The 12,235-nt window shown below is 55.6% G+C and overlaps 1 protein-coding gene across 7 annotated transcripts in view; it reads right to left on the bottom strand.

The window, feature by feature from the left end:
* GYG2 (glycogenin 2) overlaps positions 1-6,895 on the bottom strand; it is a 36,130-nt gene extending 29,235 nt beyond the window's left edge. For 2 of the 7 annotated variants that reach the window (XM_047764883.1, XM_047764886.1), the window contains exons 1-3: positions 6,211-6,382; positions 5,622-5,755; positions 264-405 (exon numbers count right to left, since the gene is read on the bottom strand). In XM_047764883.1, coding sequence (XP_047620839.1) covers positions 264-405; positions 5,622-5,628 — 149 coding nt within the window. In that variant the 5' untranslated portion in view covers positions 5,629-5,755; positions 6,211-6,382. The other 5 variants (XM_047764882.1, XM_047764880.1, XM_047764879.1 and 2 more) reach the window with 5 other exon arrangements.
* Positions 6,896-12,235: the final 5,340 nt, after the last annotated feature.

Below are 12,235 nucleotides of genomic sequence, written 5' to 3'. Positions count from 1 at the left end.
CTGGATCCGAGCTGCCATCTGTAACCTACACCGCAGCTTGTGGCAAGGCTGGATCCTTAACCCACTGAGCAAGGCCAGGGATCACACCTGCATCCTCACGGACACTATATGGGGTTCTTCACCCACTGAGCCACCACGGGAACTCCTCCCTGACTCTAAGAAGGATTTGGGAAGTGTCCGAAGCCCGCCAGGACGGCCGCTGGTCCAGGCCCGTGAAAACCTGCTTCTAGGGGAGAAAGACTCAGCGTGTGTCTGCATCTTACCTGAGCAGGCTGGACACCTGAGGAGTGACCAGCACCACCAGCCTCCGGGTCGCCCTGTGGTTCCTTAGACTCTGCCCCAGCACCAGGGCCCCCTGGCAGTAGATGTCATTGGTAGCCAGCGTGACGAACGCCTGGTCAGACACTGTGGGCAGCGACAGAAACATCAGGGTTAGGTTCCTGGCGGCTCTCACGGGAGCACAGGCTGCATGGTGACCTCTGACCCTCTCCAGCTTCACGGCTTATACCGAGGAACCATTCGGTGTCTACAACACGCATCGGGAACGTTTCACGTGCACCCCTTCACGTCAAAGGAAAACCCCCAAATGTGTCTTCGACAAAACCAAAACACCAAGACACACGTGTGTGTGTGTGCACACACGCACACACATGAAAGTAAGAGGACATCCCAAACACGAGACGAGGCCAAGCAGAGTGTGATTAAAATTTCCGAGCACGGGAGGCCCCTCTGGGGTGCGGTGGGTTAAGGAGCCAGCTTGTCTCTGCAATAGCACAGGTTCGATCCCCAGCACAGGTGGTAAAGGATCCAGCATTGCCACAGCTGTGGTGTAGGCCCTTGCATCTGTGGCTTAGATTCGATCCCTGGCCTGGGAACTTGCACATGCCGTGGGCAGGGCCAAAAAAAAAAAAAGAAAAAAGAAAAGAAAAAAGATCCATGCACCCCTATATTCATTGCAACCTATTCACAAAAGCCAAGACCTGGAAACAACCTAAATGCCCACTGACAGAGGAATGGATAAAGATGATGCAGTACCTAGACACAATGGAATACTACTCAGCCATGAAAAATGAAACCATGCCATTTGCAGTGACATTGATGGACCTAGAGATTACCGTATAACTGAAGTAAATCAGACAAACATTATACGGTATCATTTATATATGTGGATTCTAAAATATGATGCAAAAAACCTCATTTACAAAATAGCAATAGAAAAAAAAAAAAAAGAGTTGCCATTGTGACTCAGTGCTAACGAACCCAACTAGTATCCATGAGGATGCCAGTTCGATCCCTGGCCCCACTCAGTGGGTTAAGATCCAGTGGTGTCATGAGCTGTGGTGTAGATTGCAGAGGCAGCTTGGATCCCACTTTGCTGTGGCTGTGGTGAAGGCCGGCAGCTGTAGCTCCGATTGGACCCCTAGCCTGGGAACCTCCATATGCCTCGGGTGCGGCCCTAAAAAGACAAAAAAAAAAGAAGCAAAAATAGACTCACAGACACAGAAAACAAACGTACGCTTACCCAAGGGGAATGGGACAAGAAATAAATTAGGAGTTTGCAATTATCAGATGCATGAAACAGAAAAACAACAAAAACCTCCTGTATAGCAGAGACTGCTGCTCGATATTGCGTAATGAGTACAAGAAAAGAACCTGAAAAAGCATCGATATGAGTCTCTGCCTGAGTCCCTCTGCCGTTCGCCTGAAACTAACACCTCACCGTAAAGCACCTCTACTTCAATAGATGAACCTCCTGGTGCCACGACACCCCGGGAGAGGGGCCGAGCTCAAACCCCTGATCTTACTTCCCATGCACGTCTCAGAAACTCACGCAAAGCATCCGAGTCTCGGGGGAAGGGACATGGAAGGAGGATGCAAAGGCTGCATCATGAGTTCAGCTGGAGGATGCCAGCCCCCGCTGGCAAGAACTGGACTCTGAGCAGCAACAGCCACGCCAACCCATCAATCAGATTCCACACCACCCGGGTGTCGGAAAGACATCCCCTCAGGGATGCACGAGGCTGAGGAGACGGGGAAGGGAAAGCTGCGGGTGCCTTCACCCTAAGGTCCTCTTTCCCGATGTCTTCGGGACGGGGCGGGAGCTCCCGCTGACTGACGGATGGCCTTCTGAGTCCAGGCAACTCGTGCCACTGACCTTGCAGGGACTTTTAAACAAGAGGATTCTGGGGCCCCGAGAGCTGGTTGCCAGCATAGAAACAACACGACCCAGAAACCCGAGCCTTGGGCCACTGCCCGTGTGCCGTCTACAGAAATCAGAATTCACAGCGTGTCCCCGGAACACACAGAACTCAGTGGCAAAGACCAGCGCGGCCTCCCCTCCCAGCCCCTCTGTGTCCCCAGAGCCAGGCTCCCAGACATCACGCCAAACGCAACCTGAGGGGGCCCGCGGGGTGGGCGTGGGGGGCTGCTTTCCTGCAGCTGCCGCTGTTGCTCCTGACAGGCCCCTGGGGTCAAGGCCCGAGGGCGTCTGGGACAACCGGCTTCTGTCTACTCAGGCCTGGGCGGCTTCTTGGATGAAGGAGGAGGGAGAATTCCCGGCATTTCCACTGGGAGCTGAGTTTTACAGGCAGCAGGCGTCACAGCTCAAGCCTGCAGACCCAAAGATACCTATGGACTCCTCCATCGCCCTGCCATCTCTCTGCCGGCGTATCCGTCCATCCAACCACCCATCCATGACAGCTAGTCTACCATCTACCTCTCTCCCCATCTATCCACCCATCCATCCATGATATATATTCTATTGTCTACCCAGCCAGGCAGCCATCATATCTATTCTGTCATCTATCTATCAATTCATTCTCGACATCTCTTCTATTATCTATCCACCATCCATGCATCATCGGTCTATCACTTATCTATTCACCTGTCTGTCCAGCCCATCCGTCCGTCCATCCATCCATGTATCCTACCTCTTCATCTATCCATCTGTCTGTCTGTCTAACCCATCCATCCACCCATCACCTCTCGCCTAGTATCTACCATTCCATCTACCTACCATTATCTTTCATCTATCCATCTCTCATCTAGAAACGCGCATTAAATTCTTCCTAACTGGACGGCGACGCAAAGACATGAAAAGCACCCCCACGACACGCTTTTCTGCATTTGCCACGGTCCTTTCAATGGTCGGAAGCCTCTGCACATTTTGCACCTGACGACTGATTTTTTTTTTTTTTTTTTTGAAGTCGGCTTCCCTCACCGGAGAGCCCTAGAGCCAGAGACCAGAACGAGCACGATTTCAACCACCCCGTGCTCCTGACCGCTTCGTGGGGACCCGTCAGCTGTTCCTGCAGGAGAAACGCCAACGTCTAAGGCAGGCGGGCGCAGAGAGGTCCTGGGGCGGGTGGAAATGTCGCAGTCTGCAGATAGGAAGCCATCATCCGGGAGGTTTGGGGACCGAGAGGGCTGAGGCGTGGACTCCAGTGTGACAGGGCAGCGGGGCCGGGCACCTGTCCACGGGTTCTGGTTCTCAGGGAGGAGAGAGTCAGGGTTGCGTCTGTAGACACGGTTTCATGCTAATACTGGGTTCCCCCTCGGCTTGGAATGGATCAGATAAATGCATTTGCTCATTCTGGGTCATGTTAATAGGATGACAAGACAGCTCTCTGGGGAGAAGACCCGCTCTCCAGAAACCCCAAGACTCAGTGTCACAATCTGGGTAAAAAGACTGTCACCTCCAAAGGCTGGCCCCGGGGGGCCCATGCATGATGTTGCAAAACCAGGCATGGATAACGTCTCCATCTCAGAGTTCCTACTGGGGTGCAGCACCTTAAAAATCTGACTGCAACGGCTCGGATCACTGCAGAGGCGCAGGTTCGATCCCCAGCCAGGCACAGTGGGTTAAGGATCTGGTGTTGGCTGCAGATGTGGCATCATTTCCAGCTTCTGCCTCAGATTCAATCCCTGGGCCCGGGAACTTCGTATGCCCCGGGTGCAGCCAGAAAAATAAGAAAAGAAAATATAATGCAAGTGCAAAGACAGACCTTGCCACGGATTTTCCTGTCTCAGAGGATGAGAACGTCGCTTCCTCAAGAAACTCCCACCGATGGAGTTTCAGCGTGGCATCCAAAACGCCCCAACGAGCCAAGGTCCCCCGCGTGGAAAGGCTGAGTGTCCATGCAAGCGGCTCTGGGGAGGGCACGTGGAGGGTGGGCGCAGGGAAGAACGCAGAAACAGAGCTGGTCGCTGTCTTCCAACCCCCAGGATGAAAAACACAAAGAGTCTTGCAAAACCAGGTCCATCCGGAAGCCGGGGTGGCTGACAGTTTTATGACGAGTCTGAAGAGACGTGTTTACTTCCACTCCTTGTCCGCCCTCCACCCCACCCACCTTCCAGCCGCCCCCACCCCAAAATACCATCGCTGGCCTCCTCCTCTGTCCTCCTCTTTTACTCAAAGGTGTTTTTTGTTCCCCGTCAAGCGTGGAACACCCAGATGGGATCTTTGCAGCACATTCCGGCACGGGGGCCCTGCGTCTGAATACCACCCTTATTCGGGCCCTCGCAGGTCTGCAGAAATCGTGGTTTTTGACCTGGATGGAGCCTTCCAAACCGCTCCCTGCAGCAGACAGACTTTGCTGCTTCTCTGAATGGAATCTTACAGCCCACACTGGGAAAGAGGCTTTTTCCACCCTACCCGTTTTCCTCTCTGGGGCTCGTAGGAGGAAAACAGCCTCTCTCCATAAAAAGCAATTTTTTTTGTTGTTGTTTTTTAGGGCTGCACCCGTAGCCTATGGAGGTTCCCAGCCCAGGGAGGTTCCCAGAATCAGAGCTACAGCTGCCGGCCTACACTGCAGCCCCAGCCATGCAGGATCCAAGCCGTTTCTGCAACCTACACCATAGCTCAGGGCAACGCCGGATCCTTAACCCACTGAGCGAGGCCAGGAATCAGAACTGCATCCTCATGGATGCTCATCAGGTTCATTACCACTGAGCCCCAACGGGAGCTCCCTTGATTTTGTTTTTTTTAAAGGCGTTCATGAATGATCAGGCTTGATCTGGGGCAAGGAGAGGGTGTCTCCCGGACCACGGCAAGACCACAAGAGGGTAAGATCACCACACTGCGAGGCTAAAGCAGACATTCCCCAAAACCCAAGGGCAGGCAGACAGGAGCGAATTTCAGCCTCTGGGGGCCAGGCCTTGCCCATGTCCCCAGCCGTCTGGCCATCCTCAGACTGCTGCTCTGCTCTGCTCTGGCTCTGTACCGGAACCACAAATGATACGTCTGAACTCAGAAGAACCAAAGGCTCTCTCTACCCAGAGTTTTAAGAACATAAAAGTCCCATGAGTCCCCTCAACTGTGCCACTCACACACTTGCGTGATTGCCAAGAAAACGGCCCATTTAATCGCCGCCGAGGGTTATTACGTGTTACAGAAGGAAAATTACCAAATCTCAGCGCCCCTTGACCAAACTAAAAAGCCCCTCCTCCCGGCTGCTGACATCCAGCCTGTGCAGTCCCGGAGAGGGGGGCGTTCTGGGACTGGAAGGGTTTGGGGCGATCTTTCGCAAGCAAAGCGGGGTGGGGGTGGGGGTCCTTCTCCCACCCCCGCTCCCGACCCAGCATGAGCAGGGGGGCTGAGCACAGGCGTATTCTCCACTCACCCGGCATGGTCTGAGGCGCGGCAGTTGGAGGGCACCGAGGGACCGGGGGCGCCTGGACGCGGTGGGCCGCCTCTGCGGCCGTGAGTCGGGTTATGAGGAGGCGTCTCTCCAGGGGACCCGCGCAGAGCTGCACCCTGCGGGAGGGCACAGCTCAGTATTCCAGGCATCCGTGGCTGCGGCCCTACCCAGCACCGCCCTGCACCCCTCCCCCGGGTCACCTGCCGCCCTGCTGTGGCCGGGACACCCTCCCGCCCCACGTCTCCTCCGGGCTCCGGAGCAGCCTCTGGTCCCCGGGCCCGTGGCCGCTGGGTGTCCTTGTGGCCCCGCCGCGCCCAGAACTAGCTCCCGCGCCCCCGCCTCTCTCACCGCTCGCTCTCCAGTCCTTGGGGCGTCGCCGCGCGCAGCGCAGCCTTTGCTGCAGCCTGGCCCGGCGCCCCCCGCCCGGTTCTCCTTTCACCCGGTGGCCGCCACTGCGCCCTGCACCTCCGCACGCCCGCAGTGGGTGCGCCCCCCACGCCGCTCCCAGGGCCCCCGGAGCGCCCAACGGCCTCCACGCCCCCCAACCCAGACGCAGCCCGGCGCCCAGGACCTCCTCTGCCTTCCCGCAGCTTCTCCCGGCGCCTCCTCCGCGCCCTGCCTTCCACACGTCCTCCGAGGTCAGGCAGCCTCGTCGCCCGGTCTCCGCCGCGCCTAGGCCGCCTCCACGCCCCCGAAGCCTGCGCCCACCTCCTGCCCTACGGGGGCCTCTGCCCGGGCTTGCGCCCCCTCCCGAGCCCCAGCCCCCGGCACCGCCCGCCCTCCCGGAGCCGCTGCCCGGGGACCACGCCTCCGCCCCGGCCGCGTACGCCGCGCACCTCTTGCGTTCCGGGAGCCTCTGCCCGGGCCGGCGCCCCCTGCCCAGCTCCCGCCCCCGCCCCCAACTACCAATACCTGGAGCGCAGCCCCCGCACTGGGCGGCCCGCGGCCCGCGATTGGCCGCCGCTCTCCGGAAGCCCGGCCCCGCCCCCTCGGCCTTGGGGTTCGGGCCCCACCCCTCTGCCCGCCGCCGTCCCCCCGCCGGCTGCCCCAGCGCCGGGGGCCCGGGAGCGGGAGCCGCGAAGGGGCGGCGGCCCCCGTGCCTCCCAGGGCCCCCGTGCCTCCCAGGGCCCCCGTTCCCGCCGAGCGCAGGAGGCTGCGGCGGCGTCTAGACGCGGACGTGCCACCTTTAACCCCCCAGCCCCAGAGTCAATGTTTGCCAGGGCCCCAGGGGCGGGCCCGAGGCCAGCACGCCGCCAGGGCAGAGGCCGCGCTGGAAACGTCCCAACCAGCGTGCTTGGGAACGTGATCTTGTTGCGCGAACGCACAGGGCAGGAAAGGGTCGCGTGGGCGGGGATGGTGCGTGGATGCCGGAGTCACGGGCGCTTGGGCTACGGAGCACACGCGCGAGCGGATGAAGGACGGAGTGGCCGAAGCAGTGGATGCGTGAAGGCTCTGAAACGCGCGTGCACGGGCGCGTGGATGCCTGAGGTCAGGAGTGTGCGCATGCGTGCCTGCCTAAGTGGGTGAGTCGTCGTCTGAGCCCGGGAGCCGTGGAGCGTGGGAGAGGGAGACAGGCGCGGGTCAGAGGAGGGAGGCAGGGGCCAGGGGAGAGGCTAAGAACGAAGGGGCAGGAGTTCCCGTTGTGGCTGGGTGGGTTACCACCTGGACTAGTATCCCTAAGGATGTGGGTTCCATCCCTGGCTTCGCTCGGTGGGTCAAGGATCCCGCGTTGCCGAAAGCGGCGCGGTGGGGTGTGGAGATGCTCAGATCTAGTGTGGCTGTGGCGGTGGCAGGTGGTGCAGGCCTGCAGTGTGGCTCTGATTCCACCCCTAGCCTAGGAATTTACATATGCCTTGGGTGCGGCCGTAAAAAGCAAAAATAAATAAAACCAAAAAACAAAAACCAGGAGGCAGAGAAAGCCGGCAGTTATTTCAGGAATTCTCCCATCTGTCTTCTTCTCCATCCAGCACGTTGTCAGGACCCTATGGGATTAAGGAGGTATATGGACAGACGGACTAGACATTCCTCTTTTGCAGGAACGGAACAGCTGGGCTTCCTGCTCTAAAAATGTCACCTGAAGGGTTGGGGGCAGGCGTCCTGGAGTGGGTCACCTCCCCACCACACTGGCTGCTGCCCCAGCAGATCCCCCTTCACCCATGTCGCTTCTGCACCCTCTGTGCAAACTGCAACATCATTTTTTAGAAGGCTGAGGCGGTCCTCATGGTATTAGGAACACTGTTTGGGGAGTTCCCAATGTGGTTCGGCAGTAATGAACCCCACTGGTATCCATGAGGATGAAGGTCAATCCCTGGCCTTGCTCAGGGGGTTAAGGATCCGGCGTTGTTGTGAGCTGTGGTGTAGGTCACCGATGCAGCTTGGATCCTGCATTGCTGTGGCTGTGGTGCAGGCTGCAGCTGCAGCTCGGATTCAACCCCTAGCCTGGAAACTTCCATATGAGTTGGTAGATCCAGCATTTGGAGTGGATAAGCAATGAGGTCCTGCTGTGCAGCACAGGGAGCTATATCCAGTCATTTGTGATGGAACAGGATGGAAGATAATGTGAGAAAAAGAATATATGATACATGTGCAAACAGGTCACTGCTGTACAGCAGACACTGACAGAATGTTGTAAGTCAGCTATAATAAAGAAATTTTTTAAAAAAGAAAACCCTTTTGGCCCTACATGCACCTCTTGAACATGGGGAACCCCCCACCTCAGGTTTCCACACCTCCCACTTTGAGAACCAATACAATTTAGATTCAAGAAGTGACAGGGGAAAACTTTTAAATGCCCAAGAGAGAGAGGTCGTGGCCAATGCAAAACCTCATTAGCAATCAGGGCGTAGAGTTTGGACGTCCCCCGTCGCCCATCAGACTGGGATTCTTTGTTGGAATTCTCCCCACAGGGGAGCAGGGATTGGGCAGGCTTCAAAGCCCTCGGGACTCCCGAGTGTGTTGGAGAAAGGGATTTCCTGTGACAGGGGGAGAGGCCATGGAGAAGGGGCCCCAGATTCTCAGGACATCTGTTCACGGGGATGGCATCCTCCACGGAGAGCCGCCAGCCTCAGGGAATAGATGTCGGAGGTGTTTTTAGCAGTCCTGTTACTGATGGACACAGAGGTGTTGTAGAAATCTCATCCAGGAGTTGTTTTTGTGGGCTTCCTTTCCACAGTCTGGACATCTATCTGAAAACCGTAATTCAAAAAGCTCCCATGCACCCCAAAGTTCATAGCAGCACTATTCACAATCGCCAAGGCATGGAAACAACCTACAAGTCCATTGACAGAGGAATGGATAAAGAAGAGGTGGGTCATATGCATAGCGGAATATTACTGGGCCATGAAAAAGGATGAAAAATGTCATTTGCAGCAACAAGGATGGACCAAGAGGCATCCATACCAAATGAAGTCAGACACAGAAAGACACATCTCCTTTGCCATCACTTTCATGTGGACTCTCATAGAAAATGATACAAAAGAACTTATTTAGAAAACAGAAACAAACTCACAGATTTCACAATCAAAGTTAGGGTTACACGGTTACCAGAGGGAAACTGAGGGGAAGAGGGAAAAATTGGGAGGATGGAATTCACAGATGCGTGCTGCTGTATATAAAATAGATAAATAGCCAGGACCTACTGTCCAGCCCAGGGAAGTCCTGTCAATACGCTGTGATGACCTCGATGGGAAAAGGAATGGATATAGGTATGGAGGTGACTGGTGTGCTTCGCTGTATACCCGAAACTAACACAACATTGTAAGTCAATTCTAGTCCAATAAGACTTTAAAAAAAAAGAAATCACATTCAGGTGACAGACCTGGGCGAGGTCTGCTGGAAAACACAAGGGCAGGGCCCCAGCTCACGGCACTCCGTCTCCAAAATGCAGATCTGTTCGGCGATGAATATATGGCTGGTCTAAGGCAGCAGGCAAAGGACTCGGGCCTCTCTGCCCGTCCCCCCACCCCCCGTGGGCTGTGTGCACAGCCTGGTCCTTGCGGTGCAGCTGTACAATGTCTGCAGGCCAGACTGAGCCTCTGGGTATCTTGACAACGTCGCTAAAACGGAGCCATCGGCTGGGGGAAGAAGAGGGTTTCTTCAACCCAAAGGGGATAGGAAAGGGCAGCAATGACATTCCGGGCTGGCGGGGGGTGGGGGTGGCAGTGGTTCCTGGCATGGCCTTGGTGGGTTGGGGACAAAGTGGGTGGCGCCTTAATCGCCAAGTCGAAACCCTGACATTGAGAAAGCAGAGTCTTCCAACTTCATCCCAAAACCATGTCCTGCTGATAAAGAATCCTAAGGCGTTCCCGTCGTGGCTCAGTGGGTCAAGAACCCGACGTAGTCTCTGTGAGGTTGCAGGTTCCACCCCTGGCCTCACTCAGTGGGTTAAGGATCCCGCGTTGCCACAAGCTGCGGTGTAGGTGGCAGATGTGTCTTGGGTCGGGTGCTGCTGTGGCTGTGGCTCTGATTCGACCCCTAGCCTGGGAACTTCCATATGCCTCGGGTGCGACCCTTAAAAGGAAAAAAAAGAAAAAAAATCCTAGGAATTCCTTGTTCTACCCTGGCGCTCAGGAGGGTGGGTAATAATACCAGCTGTTGATAAATTTGGAAGAGGATCACCTAACTCTCACCTCCCCAAGCCCAGCACGCTGGGCTGTGTTTGGCTCCCAGCTCTCCCTACATCTTTATCCTCCAGAGTGAACCCTGGCTCAGCCCCGGACCAGGGGCTGCATCAGGTTCCCCTGGGAAATTCTGAGAAATGCACCCTTTCCAATTCCTCTTCGATGTGCTCCTGCCGTCAGAAAACTCAGTCAGGGGGCTGGTCCCCTGTCTTAACAAGCACCGCCACCCGGGCACCCTCAAGCCAGAGAAGCGTGGTTGTGATGGCTGACATTTGGACTTGATGGGAAGGGGACACCTGGAGCAGGGTGGCTGGGGAGGGTGGGAAGCCGGTGGCAGCTGGAGAGAGGGATGAGGGGAACCAGAGAGATGCTGAAAGCAGAGATGGAGGGACCCCCCCCCCCCCCCGCCAGCAGGTTGCCTCTATCTCTGTGCACCACGCTCACCCCAGCCCTCCCACCAGCTCCATCCTGTGTGCCCTCAAAGCAGGGCACAAGGCACTACATTCACAGGCAATCTTCCCAGAGCCCCGGGCAAAGGGTAGGTCCATTTTTTAAACCCAGAGCAGGTATCCTCCTGGGGGCGTTGCAGCTTCCTGTGTGTGCTGGTCTCCAGGAAGCTGGGAGAGGGGACACCTGGTGAGCTGTGGGCGCCATCAGCCACATCAGAGGGCGCGTCTCACTCCCGCGTGCCTGACCAAAGGTGTTTGCCAACTGCAGAAGGCAGCTGCCTTCTCGCAAGACACCACTCAGAGAAAATGGGTCTTTCGTTGGTACCCCAGACACAGAAATGTTGGAAAGTGAACAGGACCCTTTGGGGGATGTGTTTCAAGGCCAGAAGCCAGAAAAAGATGCCAACCTAATCGGATCGCTGGAAGGCCTATGGAACTGGAAAGGCCAGCGTGAGAAAGAGAAGAGAAAGCCTGCAGTGCAGGTATGTATCTGTCTGCGCGCAGCACAGTGGCAGTTAGGTTTCCACATTGTATCAGGTGAGCCCAGGGAGATAGGAGAAAATGATCGTGGCGAGCCACGTGGTGTGAAAATAAGCAAAGCATTTACAGCACGTGCTCTTGGTTGCCGTTCCACCACCATTTGTCTTGTCCTTATTGTCAACAGAGCTGCCACATTCCTCCAGGATTCAGGTACCCCGGTTTTAGCGAGGGGCTCTGTGGCCCATTGTGTGTTGGTGGAATGAGGGGTCAGCTGGTGGCTTCTGGAAGGAGCGCTTCACTCTTCCTTTTTTTTCTTCTTTCTTGCTTTCTTTCTTTTTTTCTTCCTTTCTTTTTGGCTGCGCCCACAGCATATAGAAGTTCCTGGGCCAGGGATCAAACCCATACCATTGCATGTGATGATGCTGGATCCTTAACCTTCCAAGCCACCAGGGGACTCCTAAGATACCATCTATCTTCCTTCCTTCCTTCCTTCCTTCCTTTCTCTCTCCTTCTCTTTCTTCCTTTCTTTCTTTCTTTCTTTCTTTCTTTCTTTCTTTCTTTCTTTCTTTCTTTCTTTCTTTCTTTCTTTCTTTCTTTCTTTCTCTTTCTTTTTTTTTTTTTTTTTAATTTTTATGGTAACAGAGTTGGTTTCCTAGGTTGTGATCATTTGTGCTGGACCACAAAGTGGCTCAGTGATCCCTCTCCGCGCATCCACTGTTTTCAGAATTTTTTTTTTGTCTTTTTGCTATTTCTTTGGGCCGCTCCCGTGGCATATGGAGGTTCCCAGGCTAGGGGTTGAATTGGAGCTGTAGCCACCGGCCTACGCCAGAGCCACAGCAACGCGGGATCCGAGCCGCGTCTGCAACCTACACGGCAGCTCACGGCAACGCCGGATCGTTAACCCACCGAGCAAGGGCAGGGACCGAACCCGCAACCTCATTGGTTCCTAGTCGGATTCGTTAACCACTGTGCCACGACGGGAACTCGTAGAATTTTTTTTAATTCAAGGAATTTCATTATATTTATAGGTGTACAAGCATCATCACAG

Source organism: Phacochoerus africanus, chromosome X (genome assembly GCF_016906955.1).
Source record: "Phacochoerus africanus isolate WHEZ1 chromosome X, ROS_Pafr_v1, whole genome shotgun sequence".
Lineage (NCBI taxonomy): Eukaryota > Metazoa > Chordata > Mammalia > Artiodactyla > Suidae > Phacochoerus > Phacochoerus africanus.
The sequence above is the reverse complement of the archived record's forward strand: the minus strand, read 5'-3'. Positions and strand labels throughout refer to the sequence as shown.